This window comes from Papio anubis, chromosome 17 (assembly GCF_008728515.1).
Source record: "Papio anubis isolate 15944 chromosome 17, Panubis1.0, whole genome shotgun sequence".
Lineage (NCBI taxonomy): Eukaryota > Metazoa > Chordata > Mammalia > Primates > Cercopithecidae > Papio > Papio anubis.
In genome coordinates, this window is record NC_044992.1 from 29,544,047 (window position 1) to 29,563,318 (window position 19,272).

Sequence of the window (19,272 nt, forward strand, 5' to 3'; positions counted from 1 at the left end):
ATGCCACATACTCTGCTGTGCTTTATGGAGTACCACACTGAATTGTCACAACAATCCCATGAGGTAGGTATTGTGCTATTATTGCCCACAATTTTTTTTTTTTTTTTTTGAGATGGAGTCTCACTCTGTCGCCTAGGCTGGAGTGCAGTGGCATGATCTCGGCTCACTGCAACCTCTGCCTCCCGGGTTCAAGCAATCCTCTAGCCTCAGCCTCCCAAGTAGCTGGGATCACAGGTGCCCACCATCATGCCTGGCTAATTTTCATATTTTTAGTAGAGACAGGATTTCACCATATTGGTCAGGCTGGTCTCGAACCCCTGACCTCAGGTGATCCACCTGCCTCAGCCTCCCAAAGTGCTGGGATTACAGGCAGGAATCACTGCACCCAGCCTGTTGCCCACAATTTATGGATAGGGATTGAGACATAAATAACATGCTTAAGGTGGCCAGTTTGGGTATTGATTCTAGTCAGAGCTCGTACTATAAACTACTACACTAAACTAAAACCCTTGGTGTAACAGATATGCTTTCTTTTTTTTTTTGAGATGAAGTCTCGCTCTGTCACCCAGGCTGGAGTGCAGTGGTGTGATCTCGGCTCACTGCAACCTTCGCCTCCCAGGTTCAAGCTATTTTCCTGCCTCAGCCTCCCATGTAGCTGGGACAACAGGTGTGTACCACCATGCCTGGCTAATCTTTGTTTTTTTAGTAGAGACAGGGTTTTGCCATGTTGGCCAGGCTGATCTCAAACTCCTGACCTCAAGTGATCCACCCGCCTTAGCCTCCAAAGTGCTAGGATTACAGGCGTGAGCCACTGCACCCAGGCCTTATGTTCTGTTGAGCAATTCTTCTCTAATTAAATGTTAGCCTTGTTAGAAAGGGATAGAAGTTAGAAAATATATATTTATATATACTAAAAATTTTTTTTACAGACAGGATTTCTGTCTGTTGTCTAGGCTGGAGTGCAGTGGTGTGATCATGGCTCACTGTACCTTCAGACTCCTGGGCTCAAGCAGTCCTCTTGCCTCAGTCCCTGAGTAGCTGGGACAATAGGTATGTGCTACCACTCCCAGCTAACTTTATTTTTATTTATTTATTTATTTTTTTGAGATGGAGTCTCACTCTGTTGCCAAGGCTGGAGTGCAGTGGCACGATCTTGGCTCACTGCAACCTCTGCCTCCCAGGTTCAAGCAATTCTCTGACTGAGCCTCCCGAGTAGCTGGGATTACAGGTGCCCACTACCACGCCCAGGTAATCTTTTGTATTTTTAATAGAGACGGGGTTTCACCATCTTGGCCAGGCTGGTTTTGAACTCCTGACTTCGTGATCCCCCACCTTGACCTCCCAAAGTGCTGGGATTACAGGAGTGAGCCATAGTACCCAGCCTAAAATTTTTTGTAGAGATGGGGTTTCACCATGTTGCCCAGGGTGGTCTTGAACTCCCAGGCTCAAGTGATCCTCCCACTTTGGCCTCTCAAAGTGCTGGGATTACAGGTGTGAGCTACTGTGCCCAGCCTAGAAAAAATATTTTTAAATAATGCTTTATTAAAGAAGCATAATAGAAAATAAAAAACAACACAAGCAAGCAAAAATAAACCCTTGTATATTTGCCACCCAAAGGTTACTCCCTACCATCTGTATCCTTTTCTATGCATATATGTATATATTCATTTTTTTTTTACTAAAATGAGGTCATACTGTACACACAGTTTTATAATCTGCTTTTTTTAGTCAAAAAATTTTCACTTTCTATTTCAATAAATTTTAATCTAATTTAATATACACACTATTTCATTTCTCCAAGGAACCTCAAAATTCTGGTTCCTTCATGCAAGTATCCAATCCACATCTACAAATTGTGTATTATGTTCTTTAAATTTCTTAATCTGTCACATTCTATCACATTACCACCCCCCACCTTTTTTTTATGACATTGACTAGTGACTCGTTTAAGAGGAAGTTAGCAAATCATGAAAGTATATGGTTGCTAGTGAAAATTTGGTAGAAACAGAGAGAAACAGAAAAATAAAGGAAGATTACCATTCTACACTTTTTATACTTACAGAGCAACAATTGGTATTAATTAATTGCATTAACGATGATACTTTAATGAATTTTATAATCATTTTATGTGCCATTTATGACAGAGCTTTTTAGTTTTGGCTATATATGTTTGTGTTTGACTGGGAAAGAAATACAGATTCTCATTTCTTTTTAGTCTCTCACTTTAAACTCCTTGAGTTTGAAATGACTCTTTAAATCTAGTGGTAGGGATAGAGTTAAGTAATAGCTTTAAAAGCTGTTGGAATAGTAAAATGTGCCATACTGGTATAATATATTATTTATTATCAAGGAGTCCTTTTATAAGATAAACATTTTTTACTGGAAAAACCTCTTTAAGTCTTTTGTATGTTAGTGCTTAAAACTTGGAAATTTAGGTCTGAAAGCCTTTTGATGATGGCAAATATATACTATCAATATTATAATTCACATGTTGAGAATAACCACTACTGAAAATGCAGGAGGCCGGGTGCGGTGGCTCACACCTGTAATCCCAGCATTTTGGGAGGCCAAGGCAGACGGATCACCTGAGGTCAGGAGTTCAAAACCAGCCTGACCAACATGGCGAAACCCTGTCTCTACTAAAAATACAAAAATTAGCCAAATGTGGTGGCGAGCACCTGTAATCCCAGCTACTTGGGAGGCTGAAGCATAAGAATTACTTGAACCCGGGAGGCGGAGGTTGCAGTGAGCTGAGAGCACGCCACTGCACTGCACTCCAGCTTGAGCAACAGAGCAAGACTCCATCTCAAAAACAGAAACAAAGAAAAGAAAGTGCAGGAAATTTTATTCCTGCTTCCTATCTATTGGCTCATCACTATCAAGCTTTGACATGGGAAATAGGGAAATTGGCTCTGGTTTTGTTTATATTAAGGCTTTGCTTATGGCTAGTGTGAGAGTGTTCTTATGTATTGACTTTCTTAGCATTTCTCATTTAGCTTTCCTGAGCTTCTTCACTTCCTCTGATAGCTCTCCAAACTCTCTGCTTTCAATGCTCCTTCCTTGATATTCTGAGGTTCCCAGTTGCCATGGTGCCTTTGTAGTGAGTAGACAGAGAAGATCATTATGAGATCTGCAACTTGGTACTCCTTTGCTGAGGGCACTGGTTTCCTCTCTCCATCTCCCACCCACCCCTTCTTTCCATTCAGAAAACAGGAGCTGTCTGTGGCCATGTTTGTATTTTAGTCTCTGGAGTGCATTCTATAAACTTCGCTAATTGTGGAAATGAAATTATGAATGTTGTAAGTAAGGCTTGGTACAGCTGCTTGATAGTGTTTATTACTTTGATTATTTCAAGTGTAATGCATGCATTTCCCCCTCTTTTCTTTCTGTTAGCATAAGTTTACAAGTGAAGTTTGCATTTACTACTTTATATTGTTAAATTATTAGAAGTAATGTAGGTTTATTATTAGAAAAGTTGGAAATCCAAGAAGTTTTTTTTTTTTTCCCCCAGATAGAGTCTTGCTCTGTCACCCAGGATGGAGTGCAGTGGCATGATCTTGGCTTATTGCCTCTGCCTCCTGGGTTCAAGTGATTCTCGTGCCTCAGCCTCCTGAGTACCTGAGATTACAGGTGCCCGGCACTATTCCCAGCTAATTTTTGTATTTCTAGTAGAGACGGGGTTTTGCCCTGTTGCCTAGGCAGGGCCGCCCGCCTTGGCCTCCCAAAGTGCTGGGATTACAGGCGTGAGCCACCATGCCCAGCCTCAAAAAGTATTTAAAAAAAGAAAAACACTAAGGAATACAATCATTCCATAATAATCACCATTCATATTTTACATATTTCCTTTCTGTATTTTTTACCACTTACGGATAAATGTCATTAAAATATACATACAGATGATATTATAATGAATATACAGCTGTGTTTTCTGCTTTTTTCCCCCATATAACACTTTCTCATGTCATTACAAATCTTTTTTTTTTTCATTTTTTTCTGTGACAGGGTCTCTGTCACCCAGGCTGGAGTGCAGTGGCATGATCACGGCTCACTGCAGCTTCGACCTCCCTGGGCTCAAGTGATTCTCCCGTGTCAGCCTCCCAAGTAGATGGGACTACAGACGTACACCACCACACCCAGCTACTTTCTGTATTTTTTGTAGAAACAGGGTTTCGCCATGTTGGCCAGGCTGGTCTCGAACTCCGGACCTTAGGTGATCTACCCTCCTCGGCCTCCCAAATTGCTGGGATTACAGGCATGAGCCACCTCGCCTGGACTGATTCTAAATTTGGCTATTGTGAATAGTGCTGCAGTAAATATGGAGTACAGATATCTCTTTGATATGTTGATTTCCTTTCTTTTGGATATATACCCAGTAGTGGAATTGCTGGGTTATATGGAAGCTCTATTTTTAGTTTTTTGAAGAGCTTTCATACTGCTTTCCATAGTGGCAGTACTAATTTATATTCCTACCAACAATGTACGAGGTTTCCCCTTTCTCCACATCTTCATCTCATGATACTACTTCAGTGGGTTCTTGTTACCCATAGAATATATTAGTGTCTAGCCAAACATTGTGTCACAGGTGCTTAACATTATTTCTAATACTCACAACAGTACTCATCATTATTATGGTGGGCTCAATGAGTTCTGTTAAGGGTCCAATACGGTCTCGGAGATGTTTGAACTAGAATTTGAAGGATTAACAAAAAAAAGGCTAGCAAAGCTAGGGGTGTGTGTGTGTGTGTGTGTGTTTGTGTGTGCGTGTGTGGAAGGGTAGAGCTGGTGGGGTAGACAACATGCACAGAAGTACCAGTGAAACAGCTAGCATTTTCAGGCAATTACAAGTCATTGACTATTACTGGAATGGAAGGTGGGCAGCATGATCAGTGCCAAAGAAGAGGCAGGTAAGACAGAGATCAGGTCATTAAGGGTCTTTTATGTCGTACTGTGATAATAAATAAGCATTTGGTCTCTATCCTTGGTTCCTGCACACAGTTCCTAAAACCCTTGGAATTTCTTGACTGGTAAGTATCTTTTATGATAATGAGATGACTGGGGTCTGAGGGCCCCTGGATAGCTTCAGGCTGAGGTCTGGTCACCAGAAAGTCCAAGGAATAATTAGAGAGTTGAAACTTTCACCTCTACTCTCTAACCTCCAGGGAGGGGCAAGAGGCTGAAAATTGAGCTAATCACAAGTGGCCAGAGATTTAATCAATCATGCCTACTTAATAAAACCTCCATAAAACCTCCTAAACAACAGAGTTCATAGAGCTTCTGGGATGGTCAACACATGGAGGGGCTGGTAGAGCTGTATACCTGGAGGAAGGTTTGGAAGTTCTGTGCCCCTTCCCCCATACCTTGCCCTATGTGTCTCTTCCTGAGTTCCTGAGTTGTATCCTTTATAAACCAGTAATAGCAAGTCAACTCTTTTCCTATGTTCTGTATGTCATTCTAGCAAATTATCAAACATGAGGAAGGGGTCATGGGAATCTCTGATTTACAGGTGGTTGGTCAGAAGTATAGGCGACTGGGATTTGCAACTGGTATCTGAAGTTGGGGACAGTCTTGTGGGAGGGACTGAGCACTTAACCTGTAGGATCTATGCTAACTCTAGGTAATTAATATAAGAATTCAAATGTGAGACTCCCAGTTGGTGTCTGGACAGAACTGGTTGTTGAGATGGAAAAAACCTGTACATTCGGTGTCAGAAGTGTTGTAAGTAAATACAGCTCAGACATAAAACATCTGTAAAATGGAAAACAATATTTAGGTTCTCCTTACCTGTGCAACCGACTTTATTAAAAATATGGATTCCAGCTGGGTGCGGTGGCTCACGCCTGTAATCCCAACACTTTGGAAGGCAGAGGCGGGTGGATCACCTGAGGTCAGAAGTTCAAGACCAGCCTGACCAACATGGAGAAACCCCATCTCTACTAAAAATACAAAATTAGCTGGGCGTGGTGGCACATTCTTGTAATCCCAGCTACTCGGGAGGCTGAGGCAGGAGAATCGCTTGAACCCAGGAGGTGGAGGTTGTGGTGAGCCGAGATCGCGCCATTGCATTCTAGCCTGGTCAAAAAGAGTGAAACTCTGTCTCAAAAAAAAAAAAAAAGGATTCCTGGCTGGGTGCGGTGGCTCACGCCTGTAAATTCCTAGCACTTTGGGAGGCTGAGGCAGACAAATCACTTGAGGTCAGGAGTTTGAGAACAGCCTGGCCAACATGGTGAAACCACATCTCTACTAAAAATACAAAACTTACCCAGGCATGGGGACATGTGCCTGTAGTCCCAGCTACTTGGGAGGCTGAGGCACGAGAATCACTTGAACCCAGAAGGCGGAGGTTGCAGTGAGCCAAGATCGTGCCACTGTACTTCCAGCCTGGGTGACAGAGTGAGATACCATCTCAAAAAAAGAAAAAAAAAAAATGTGGATTCCTGAGTCCTATCCCAGATTTATTAGATTACAGCCTCTGGTCGTGGAGCCCAGGAATCATTATTCTAATACTTTCCAGGAGAGTCTGGTATGAATCCCGAGCCAAGAAGCACTTTTTCAGAGCTTTGAACAATGCCTGGCACATTTCAGTAGCTTAATCAATGTCTGTTACATTGAAATTAAAGTTGTACAAATGGAAATCTACTTGCACAAGAATATATAGTAGAGTGGCTGGGCATGGTGGCTCACGCCTGTAATCCCAGCACTTTGGGAGGCCGAGGCAGGCGCATCATGAGATCAGGAGATTGAGACCATCCTGGCTAACACGGTGAAACCTCGTCTCTACTAAAAATACAAAAAATTAGCCGGGCGTCGCCTGTAGTCCCAGCTACTTGGGAGGCTGAGGCAGAATAGTGTGAACCCGGGAGGCGGAGCTTGCAGTGAGCCAAGATTTCGACACTGAACCCCAGCCTAGGTGACAGAGTGAGACTCCATCTCAAAAAAAAAAAAAAAGAATATATAATAGAAAGGAAATGTGTCTTAGGGAAATATCTACCTCAATATCTACTTCATTCTTTTTTATGGCTCAATAGTACTCCATTGTGTATTGGGGTAGATATACTCTTTATTTTATTACATATTTCTTTTTATCCATTCATCTGTTGATGGACCCTTAGGTTGATTCCAAATCTTGACTATTGTGAATAGTGCTGTAATAAACATTAGAGTGCAGATATCTCTTCAATATACTGATTTCCTTTCTTTTTTGCATTTACCTAGCAGTGGTATTGCTGGGTTATATGGCAGTTCCATTTTTAGTTTTTTGGGGAATCTCCATGCTGTTCTCCATAATGGCTGTACTAATTTACATTCCCATTGTGTTTTAATTTACACAACCATCAAGGGAACCACCAATACAAGGATTCCCTTTTCTCCACATCCTCTCAGCATTTGTTACTGCCTCTTTTGGGTAAAAGCGATTTTAACTGGAGTGAGATGATATCTCATTGTAGTTTTGATTTGCTTTTCTCTGATGATCCATGATGTTGAGCGCCTTTTCATATAGCTGTTTGCTAATTGTATGTCTCGTTTTGAGAAATGTGTGTTCAGATCTTTTGCCTATTTTAAAATTGGATTATTAGATATTTTCCTATTGAGTTGTTTGAGCTCCTTTTATATTCTGGCTATTAATCCCTTGTCAGATGGAGATACTGCTTGTTGAAATGAAAATGAAGGCCGGGCGCGGTGGCTCAAGCCTGTAATCCCAGCACTTTGGGAGGCCGAGGCGAGTGGATCACAAGGTCAGGAGATCGAGACTATCCTGGCTAACATGGTGAAACCCCGTCTCTACTAAAAATACAAAAAACTAGCCGGGCGCGGTAGCGGGCGCCTGTAGTCCCAGCTACTTGGGAGGCTGAGGCGGGAGAATGGCGTGAACCCGGGGGGCGGAGCTTGCAGTGAGCCGAGATCGCGCCACTGCACTCCAGCCTGGGAGACACAGTGAGACTCCGTCTCAAAAAAAAAAAAAAGAAAATGAAGTTGTAATAACCATAGTTCGAGATCTCATATTTTTCTGAGTATTCTTTCTCCCAAGATTCATAGTTCTTTAGTTCTTTTTTTTTTTTTTTCCTTCAACTTCTATTTTAAGTTATGGGGTACACCTGCAGGATGTGCAGGTTTGTTACCTAGGTAAATGTATGCAATGGTGGTTTGCTGCACAGATGAACCCATCCACCTTGGTATTAAGCCCAGTATCCATTAGCTATTCTTCCTGATGCTCTCCCTCCTGCAACCCCCAATAATTCTTACCTCAAAATGCTAAATTTAATAATTCTTCCTAAGTGAAAATTCTAACCTCCTCCCCAGTAAAACCTAATGATAGTCACAAAACTGGGACTCCATCAGTCAGGAAAATGTCTAGGAGTTCATCAAGGAAAGATTCTTCAGAGTGTTCAGAATATTGAATTTGGGTTCCAGGATATCCTGATCCGTTAAATCTATCATGACCCACTAATTGTGTCACATCATATCTACATTTTTTCCCTTTGTATATATTTTTTGTTTCTTTAAAAAAATTTTTTTTGTAGAGATGGGGTCTTGCCCTGTTGTCCAGGCTGGTTTCAAACTCCTGGACTCAAGTGATTGATTCTTCCACCTCGGCCTTTCGAAGTGCTGACATTACAGGTGTGAGCCACCGGACCCAGCTGCCTTTATATCTATTATTTCAGTTCCCACTATCACTGACCTTATGTAGGTGTTCATTATCTCTAGCCTAGTCTATTGCAATGGCCTTTAACTATTTTCTCTTACTTTAGTCTCTCCCTGTTTCACATCTGTTCAAAAACATGTAATGTTTTCCCTCTGCCTTCAGAGTAAAGCCCAAGATAATAACCTCAACCTTTACTGCCATTTATTAAGCATTTATTGTGAGTTAAGCACTAAGAGCTTTCAGTATTTATCTTATGTAACCAAACAACAGTCAGTCCTGTAAAATAGGCATTAATTATCTCCATTTTCCAGAAGAGGAGGATACAGGCTCAGAGAGATTATGTAATTTACCTACCTAATAAGTGGTGGAGGCATTGAGTCATGATATTCAAGTTCTTCCACAATCAGGCCACAGCTGATTTTTCTAGTCTCGTTTCTATCCAGTGTTTTTTCCCTCTTTGCTTATTCCAGTTGCAGTAGACAATTGCCTGTTTCCTAAAATTCGATATACTTTCCATCTTTATGCCCTTTGATCATTCTGTTTGTGTGTCTCTCTGTCATGTTTCCTTATTGAAATGCCATTTCCCTGACTGTTGAAATTCCATTTACCCTTGGAGGTCATCAGTCTTTTTTTTTTTTTTTTTTGAGATGCAGTCTTGCTATGTTGCCCAGGCTGGTCTCAAACTCCTGGCCTCAAGTGATCTTCTCACCTCAGTTTCCCAAATGCTAGGATTACAAGTATGAGTCACTGGGCCCATCTGAGGCCATCAATCTTTAAGGATCTTCTGAAATACTGCCTGTGCTATGAAGCTTTTCTTTTTTCTTCTTACTCTTTTTTTTTTTTTTTTTTTTTTTTTTTAATTTTTGAAACAGGGTCTTGCTCTGTCACCCATGCTGGAGTGCAATGGCATGATCTCGGCTCACTGCAACCTCTACCTCCTGGGTTCAAGCAATTCTCCTGCTTCAGCCTCTTGAGTAGCTGGGATTACAGGCGCATACCACCATGCCCAACTAATATGAAGCTTTTCTTGTTCTTTCTCCTGTATTGTTTTTCTCTTCTGGTGATTTGGCGTTCCATTTTCTGCAACAATAATTTCATTTCTTCTCCATTGTCCTTAAGCCAGCAGTTCCATTTGTACCATTTCCTGCCTCTTCTAGACACTTTTAATTTATAGCTTTGCCACATATTTTATTAAGAAAATAGAGACTATCTGGCTAGTACTTCTTTCTAACACCTCATTTCAAACTTACTTTTATCTGTATTCACCTTCTCATTTTTCCTTCATGCGTGTGTGTGTGTGTGTGTGTGTGTTTTGTAACCCACAACAATGCTGACAACATTTTTCCTTATCTCCTGAGAAGTTTTCCAAGTGCTTGGAACAGAGGATGACCAAAGGAGGGGGGAGGGTCCTGAGAAGTATTCCAAGCACTCTGATTTCTTCCATCTTTTAGAAGATCTGTTTTTGATAGCCACATTCCCTTTGGACTATTGTCTTATCTCTCTGCCTCATTTTATGGCCAAGATTTTCAGAAGTGCTATCCCTACTTCCTCATCTCCCATTCATTCTTAAAGCTGTTCTATTCTGTCCTCTGCCTAACTATGCTATTGAAACTGCTCTCGTAAAAACCACTAATGACTAATGTATTGCTAAATCAGTGTATGCTTTTCAGTTCTCATCCTTATAGGTCTCTCAACAGTTCCATACAAGTGACTACTTTTTTCTTAAACACATGCCTTCTTTTCTGCTAAAGACTACACTTTCATGACTTTCCTGTGTTACCTCCTTTCTACTCTTACCAATCTCCAGTCTCTCTTGCAAGCCCTTCTGTTTTCATGCAACCTCTGAGTGTTGAATACTTTCATTGTTTGGTTCTGGTCCTTCTTATCTTTTTACCTGATATACATTTATTTCCTTCCTTCCTTCCTTCCTTCTTTCCTTCCTTCCTTCCTTCCTTCCTTCCTTCCTTCCTTCCTTCCTTCCTTCCTTCCTTCCTCCCTCCCTCCCTCCCTTCCTTCCTTCCTTCCTCCCTTCCTCCCTTCCTTCCCTCCTTCCTCCCTTCCTTCCCTCCTCTCTCTCTTTCTCTCGTCTCTCTCTCTCTCTCCTTCTCTCTCTCTTTTTCTCTCTCTCTCTTTCTCTCTTTCTTTCTCTCTCTTCTTTTCTTTTATCTTTTCTCTCTTCTGTCTTCTCTCTTCTGTCTTCTGTCTTCTCTTCTTTCTTGCTCTGTTGCCCAGGCTACAGTGCAATGTTGCGATCTTGGCTCTCTGCAACCTCTGCCTCTGGGTTCAAGTGATTCTCCTGCTTCAGCCTCCCAGGTAGCTGGGATTACAGGTGCCCACCACCATGCCTGGCTAATTTTTTCTATTTTTAGTAGAGATGGGGTTTTACTCTGTTGGCCAGGCTGGTCTTGGACTCCTGACCTCAGGTGATCCACCTGCCTCTGCCTCCCAAAGTGCTGGGATTACAGGTGTGAGCCACTGTACCCAGCTACATTTTCTATATATAAAATTCATCCCTTTGCTACTGCTTATATGCTGATGATTCCCAAATTTATAATATCCATCCCAGATCTATCCTCTGAGATCACTTGTTATGTTCACCTATTTATGTGGCATTTACATTTGAATGTCCTATAGACATTAAACTCTTGATTTCCCCTACCTTCGTCATAAATTTGATCCTCTCCCAGTCTTCTGCATCTCACTAAATAGCACCTCCAGCCACTCTGTTCGAACCAAAAAACCTGGGAATTATACGTCAGTTCGGTTGATTCTATCTCCAGTATTGACCTCAGTACCTTCACTTGCCATCACCTTAGTCTAAGCCTTAGCACATCAACTCTTGCTTGGCATACTAGAATGAGCACCTAACTAGATTTCCTGTCTGTATTATACTCTTGCCTCCTGATTTCTTGCTGCACATAGCATAAGATACGAAATTCTTGTTTTTTCGTTTTGAGACAGGGTCTTGCTCTGTCACCCAGGCTGGAGTAGTGCAAACAGGGCTCACTGCAGCCTCAAGCTTCTGGGCTCAAGCCTCAGACTCCCAAGTAGCTAGGTCAATAGGTGCATGCCACCATGCTTGGATAATTTTTAAATTTTTTTGTAGAGATGGGTTCTCACTATGTGGCCCAGGCTGGTCTCAAAGTCTTGGACTCAAGTGATCCTCTTGCCCCCACCTCCCAAAGTGCTGGGATTACAGGTGTAAGCTACCACACCTGGCCTAGATACAAAAATTTTAACTCAGTTCATGAGACCCTGAATGATCTGACTTCTGTCAGCTTCCATTTGCTGACAGGGCTTCAATCATATTGGCCTTTCAGTTCCTCTGAAAAGAAAGTAGGCCAATATTTTTCCTATCTCAAGGCCACATGCACTGGTCCTTATGCCTAGAATTCACTTTCACTGTCTTTGATCACTTGAGGTCTTTATCCTTTAAGTTTCAGATCAAATATCATTTCCCCAAAGAGGTTCTATTGTTAGTGTTCCTTTTTTTCCCATTGCGATAGCATTTATCGTAATTTGTAATATTTTTAGTAGTATATTTATTTGATTGCTTGTCTCCATTATACTGTAACATGAGCACAGAAACCATATATTTTGTTTATAGCTGTATACTCATGATTTTCTATAGTATATAATAGTCACTCAGTAAATACTTGTTGAAGCCAGGCATCACGGCTCATGCCTATAATCCCAGAGCTTTGGGAGGCTAAAGCAGGAGGTTTGCTTGAGCCCAGGAATTCGGGACCAGCCTGGGCACCATAGAGAGACCCATGCTCTACAAAAAAAAAAAAAAAAAAAAAAAAATTTTAATAGCTGGGCACGGTGTTGCACGCCTGTATTCCTAGCTACTCAGAAGGCTGAGGTGAGAAGACTGTTTGAGCCCCAAAGAGTTTAAGGCTGCAGTGAACTATGATCGTGCTACTATACTCCAGCCTAGGCAGCAGAGCAAGACTGTTTCTTCAAAGTAAATAAAAACATAAAATAAATGCTTATGAATAAATGGTAGAGGTGTAAAGATTGGGAGCAGTCACAAAAGTTAATAGTAGTAGTTTTTATTTTTCCATTTTCATTTTTATTTTATTTTATTTGAGGGCAGTTGCGCAATCTTGGCTCACTGAAACCTCTGCCTCTCAGGTTTAAGCAATTCTTGTCCCTCAGCCTCCCGAATAGCTAGGATTACAGGTGTGCACCACTAAGCCAGCTAAGTTTTGTATTTTTAGTAGAGGCACGGTTTCACCGTATTACTCAGGCTGATCTCAAACTCCTGACCTCAAATGATCCACCTGCCTTGGCCTCCCAATATGCTGGGATTACAGGCATGAGTCACCACACCCGGCCAATAGTTTTAAAATTATACATATTATGTATTTGATTTCTGTAGTAGATTTAGGATTATTCAAATTTTCATGTCTTTCTGGGTGGAATGGAAAGTTAAGAAATTTATCAATTTTTTTTCTAAAATTTCAAATTTATTGGCATAAAGTTTGTAATAATATGCTTGTTTTTCCTGCCTGTAGGATTTATAGTGATTCCCTCATCCTCATTCCTGATATTGGCAATTAGCATTTTTTCTTGTATTTTTATCAGTCTTAGTAGAAATTTATCAATTCAGTTGGCCTTTTCAAAGAACTAACTTCTGGCTTTGTTGGTATCCATCTCTTCATCTCTGTATTCACTCATAAATTTGTCTTATTATATTCCCCAGGCTTTGATGTAAATTCTCATTATCATTCAATTAAAATACTTTCTTAATTTCCTTGTGATTTTTTGACCCATAAATTGTTTAGAAATATATCAAGACACTTGTGGATTTTATTACCTTTGTTATTGATTTTTAGTGTAATCCATTTTGTTCAGAGCATATACTCTATGTGATTTCAGACCTTTGAAATTTATTGATACTTGATGGCTTAGTATATGGTGTATTTTGATAAAGTTTCATAAACGCTTGCAATGAATGTGTATGTTGCAGCTGTTGATTATAGGTTCTATGTATGTTAGTTCAGTTTTTCAGTTGTGGTATTCTTCTGTATCTTTGATTTTTTTTTTTTTTTTTACTTGTTATATCAGTTGCTGAAGAGGAATATTAAAATATCCTACTATAAGGATCTTATGACTGGGCACAGTGGCTCACACCTATAATCCTACCACTTTGGGAGGCCAAGGTGGATGGATTACCTGAGCTCAGGAGTTTGAAGCCAGCTTGGGCAACATTGTGAAACCCCATCTCTACTAAAAATATAAAAAATTAGCCTGGCATGGTGCCACATGCCTGTAGTCTCAGCTACTCGGGAGGCTAAGGCACGAGAATCACTTGAACCTAGGAGGCAGAGGTTTCAGTGAGCTGAGATTGCACTCCAGCCTGAGTGATAGAGCAAGACTCTGTCTCAAAAACAAAACAATAAGAAAAAAGACATTCAACACAATAGAAATACGGGGAAAAGATTTCAACAGGCACTTCAAAAGAAGATACCAAATGTCAAGTAAGCATATGAAAAGGTGCTCAATGTTACTATTCATCAGGGATTTGCAAATTAAAAATACAATGAGTTAAACACATACCCCAACCAAAAAAGCTAACATTAAAAAACCAGCAATATCAAGTGTTAGCAAGGATATGGAACACATTGACTCTCACACATCACTGGTAGGAATACAAATTGGAACAGCCACTTTAGAAAACTATTTAGCAGTATCATTTAAGCTAAACATGCACATACCTCCCTAGTAAGCAATTTCATTTTTTTGTATATTCCCAAAGGAAATTAAGTTCATTCATCCATCAAAAATCAACTATAAGAGCAAATATTGTCAAAATTCATAAACAACCCAAATGTGCACGAATAGTAGAATAGGTAAGTAAATCATGGTGTATCATATGATGGAATACCATACAGAAATGAAAATGAGCAAACTACTTCTGTATCACAACATGGATGAACTTTTTTTTCCCATAAATTCAACCAAGTGGTAAGCATAGATAAATTTTTTTTTTTTTTGAGACGGAGTCTTGCGCTGTCGCCCAGGCTGGAGTGCAGTGGCCGGATCTCAGCTCACTGCAAGCTCCACCTCCCGGGTTCACGCCATTCTCCGGCCTCAGCCTCCCGAGTAGCTGGGACTACAGGCGCCCGCCATCTCGCCCGGCTATTTTTTTTATTTCTTAGTAGAGACGGGGTTTCACCGTGTTAGCCAGGATGGTCTCGATCTCCTGACCTCGTGATCCGCCCATCTCGGCCTCCCAAAGTGCTGGGATTACAGGCTTGAGCCACCGCGCCCGGCCGCATAGATAAATTTTATACACATAAGGCCAGGCATGGTGGCTCACACCTGTAATCTCAGCACTTTGGGAGGCTGAGGTGGGAGGATCAGTTGAGGCCAGGAGTTTGACACCAGCCTAGCCAAAATGGTGAAACCTCATCTCAAGTAAAATTACAAAAAAATTAGCTGGGTGTGGTGGTGCGCACCTCTAATCCCATCTACTTGGAAGGCTGAGGCAGGAGAATCCCTTGAACCCAGGAGGTGGAGGTTGCAGTGAGCCGAGAGTGTGCCGCTGCACTGCAGTCTGGGCTACAGAGCAAGACTCCATCGAAAAAAAAAAAAAAAAAAAAAAAATTTATACACATAATATTGATCAAAAGAAGTCAGACATTAAAGTACATACATTATATAACACTATATATATGAAGTTCAAGAGTAAACAAGACTGATTAATGGTTATAAAAGGTCAGAGCAGTCTTTACCTTTAAGGGAGAATATTGACTGGGAATGGACACAAGTGAACCTTCTGGGACTCTGGAAATATTCTGTATCTTAATGAGGTGATTGGTTATATGGCTATACATATATTAATTTTACATATATATGTTTTATACTTAAGATTTTTCCACTTCATTGTATGAAGTTTTATCGGTCATTAAAAAGTCAATAAAACAGGGAGGACTTCCAGGTACAGCTGAATGAGGAGACTGGCAGATCTTTAACACAAAAACCAACTAGAAAGATTGACAAAATGGACAAAATTAACCATTTTAACACTCTTGAAATCAACCAAAGGCATACAATAATTTGAGAAAATATTATGGTTAAAAAACTGCTAAAATTCTGTGAAGCAGTAGGAGTTTGTGGTATTCTTGTCTGGGATTGTTCCTATTCCCCTTTCCCCAGCTGATTCGTCATGGAAGTTTTGCCAGTGTGGGTAGACCATGAAGACCAGCTGCTTTGATGCTGCGGTTGAAGGGAGTTTACTCAGTTTGGGTGGTGGATGATGTCCATGCTCAATGGCATTGTTGGGAGAAGTGTCCACTTGGCAGTGGGTGAATGATACAGGCCAGTGACTTTGCCAGACTGAGGCCTGTTTGTGGTTGGGACAAGCATATTGCAGGCTGAGGCATGTATATGCACAGAAGAGACATGATAAGGCCCAACAGAAAGTCACAGCTAGGGCAGACTTGAAAAACCTGAACTTTGAATGCACTGCTCTGTATCCCCCATACTTCAGACGCATAAACAGAGGACAAAAGCCTTTCTAGCTTTAAGTATATGAGGATAAACTCTATCTAATCATTGGCTACACAGACATAGGGGTGACTCCTCAGAAGCCACATTTAAACATAAAACCAAGAAATAAAAAGAAAATGAGCTGAGACATCAGTGGCTGCACACTGTTGGGGAAACAGAATTCACAGATTTAGCTCGGGCAAATGATTAAGCAAAGACAGAAACAAACTGTAGTAACAACAACTTTCATGGGTGAAAGAAATCAGAATCCAAATTGTTCATATGTTCAGATGTTCAGTTTGTAAATTGTTCATATGCTCAATTTGTTTTCTAATCCCATGACAGGTTATATTCAATTTTTAATTAAAAAGCATGAGACATGTAAAGATACAGGAAAATGTGATCCATATTTAGGAAAAAAAGAAGTCAATATAAATTATCTGCAAGTGTCCCTAGATACTGGATTTAACAAAGGTTTCAAAGTAGCGATTGTAAACGTGTCCAAAGAACTAAAGGAAAACATGTTTAAATAATTTTTTAAAATGTATTTATTTATTTATTTTTTATATTTTATAGGGACAGAGTCTTCCCATGTTGTGCAGGCTGGTTTCAAACTCCTGGCCTCAAGTGACCTTCTTGCCTTGGCCTCCCAAATCTCTGGAATTACAGGTGTGAGCCACTGTGCCCCGTCTTAAATACTATTTTCTTTTTTTTTGAGACAGAGTTTCACTCTTGTTGCCCAGGCTGGAGTGCAATGGTGCGATCTTGGTTCACTGCAACCTCTGCCTCCCGGGTTCAAGCGATTCTCCTGCCTCAGCTTCCCGATTAGCTGGTATAGCCATGCTTCACCATGCCCGGCTAATTTTGTAGTTTTAGTTGAGATGGGGTTTCTCCATGTTGGTCAGGCTGGTCTCGAACTCCGGACCTCAGGTGATTGCCTGCCTCTGCCTTCCAAAGTGCTGAGATTATAGGTGTGAGCCACCGCGACTGGCCCCTTAAATACTGTTTTTTAAAGCATGATAACAATGAATTAATAAATAGAACTTCTTAGCTGAGTGCTGTGGCTCATGCTTGTAATCCCAGTGCTTTTGGGAGGCAAGCGGGGTGGATTTCCTTAGCCCAGGAATTTGAGACTCCATCTCTACAAAAATTTTTAAAACTTAGCTGAGCATAGTGGCACATGTCTGTGGACCCAGCTACTTGGGAGGCTGAGGCAGGAGGATCGCTTGAGCATATTGAGTGTTTGCACCACTGCATTCCAGGCTGGGCAACAGAGCAAGACTCTGTCTCAAAAAATTAAAAATAACAAAATAAATAGAAATTCTCAGTAAGAAAAGAGAAATGATTTTTAAAAATAAGCAAATGAAACCAAAGAGGATATACCTATGGCAAATAAGCACATGAAAAGATGTTTTGTAACTAATAGTTATTAGGTATTAGGAAAATGCAAATATTAATTAGTATTAGGAAAACGCAAATTAAAATAGCAATGAGATATCATTACACACTTATCAGAATGCCTAAAATAAGAAATAGACACAATATCAAAGGTTTGTGAGAATGCAGAAAAGTTGGATTTCTTGTACATTGGTGGTGGGAATGTAAAATGATATAGCCACTCTGGAAAATAATTTGACACTTTCTTTTTTTTTGAGATAGAGTCTCGCTCCGTTGACCAGGCTGGAGTGCAATGGTGCGATCTTGGCTCACTGCAACCTCCGCCTCCTGGGTTCAAGCGATTCTCCTGCCTCGGCCTCCCGAGTAGCTGGGATTAAAAGAACACCACCACGCCCTGCTCATTTTTTGTATTTTTATTAGAGATGGGGTTTCACCATGTTGGACAGGCTGGTCTGGAACTCTTGACCTCAAGTGATCCATCCGCCTCGGCCTCTGGGCTTGGGACTACAGGCGTGAGCCACCACACCTGGCCGATTTTATTTAATTTCTGTCAGCAGTGTTCCACAAGTTTTAGTGTACAAGTCTTATACCTTTTTTGCTCAATTTATTCCTATTTTATTCTTTCTGATGCTATCATGAACAGAATATTTTCTTAATTTCATTTTTGGATTGTTCATTTATAGCTAGCATATAGAAATATAATTAACTTTTCTATATAGATCTTACATCCTGTGATCTTGATAAACTCATTTAAAAATTTTTTGTTAACAACTTTACTGAGATACAATTCACATACCATACGTTTCACCCACTTAAAGGGTACAATTCAATAGTTTTTAGTATATTCACATAGTTATGGAACCATCATCACAATAAATTTGAGGACATTTTTATTTCATTATATATGTCATTTTTTTTTTAAAGAGATGAGGTCTTGCTATGTTGCACAGGCTGGACTTAAACTCCTGGGCTCAAGCAATCCTCCTGCCTCAGCAGGAGGTAACTGGGACTACAGGCACGTACACCATGCATGGCAATTTTAGAACACTTTTATTACCCCTCAAAGAAACCCCAAACCCAGTAGCAGTCACTCTTCATTTCTCCAATATGCTCCCCAATCCTAGCCAACCACTAACCTACTTTCTGTCTTTATAGATTTGCCTATTACAGACATTTCATATAAATGGAATGATATGTGGCCTTTTGTGACTGGCTTCCTTCATTTAGCATAATGTTTTCAATGCTGTAGCGTGTATCAGTACCTCATTTCTTTTTATGGTTGAATAATATATCATTGTGTGGAGATACCATATTTTGTTTATATATCATATATACCATATTTTGTTTACCATATTATATACCATATTTTGTTTATATTGGGTTTTTTGTTTGTTTGTTTGTTTGTTGTGAGACAGAGTCTTGCTGTCGCCCAGGCTGGAGTGCAGTGGCGCGATCTTGGCTCACTACAGGCTCCGCCTCCTGGGTTCATGCCATTCTCCTGCCTCAGCCTCCTGAGTAGCTGGGATTACAGACGCCCGTCACTATGCCTGGCTAATTTTTTGTATTTTTAGTAGAGACAGGATTTCACCATGTTAGCCAAGATGGTCTTTATCTCCTGACCTCGTGATCCGCCCGTCTCGGCCTCCCAAAGTGCTGGGATTATAGGCGTGAGCCACCGCGCCCCGCCGGATATTGGGTTGTTTCTATTTTGTGGCCATTATTAATGTTGTTAT

General features: G+C 40.7%; 1 protein-coding gene across 7 annotated transcripts in view; it reads left to right on the forward strand.

Moving 5' to 3' along the window:
* ACACA (acetyl-CoA carboxylase alpha) overlaps positions 1–19,272 on the forward strand; it is a 332,443-nt gene that overhangs the window by 95,923 nt on the left and 217,248 nt on the right. The window contains exon 1 of one of the 7 annotated variants that reach the window (XM_031657032.1): positions 2,784–3,299. The exons of the other annotated variants lie outside the window; for them this stretch is intronic. Within the exon in view, the coding sequence (XP_031512892.1) occupies positions 3,295–3,299 (5 nt within the window). The 5' untranslated portion in view covers positions 2,784–3,294. Of the gene's footprint in view, positions 1–2,783; positions 3,300–19,272 lie in introns of those variants that run through there. 7 annotated transcript variants of the gene reach the window in all.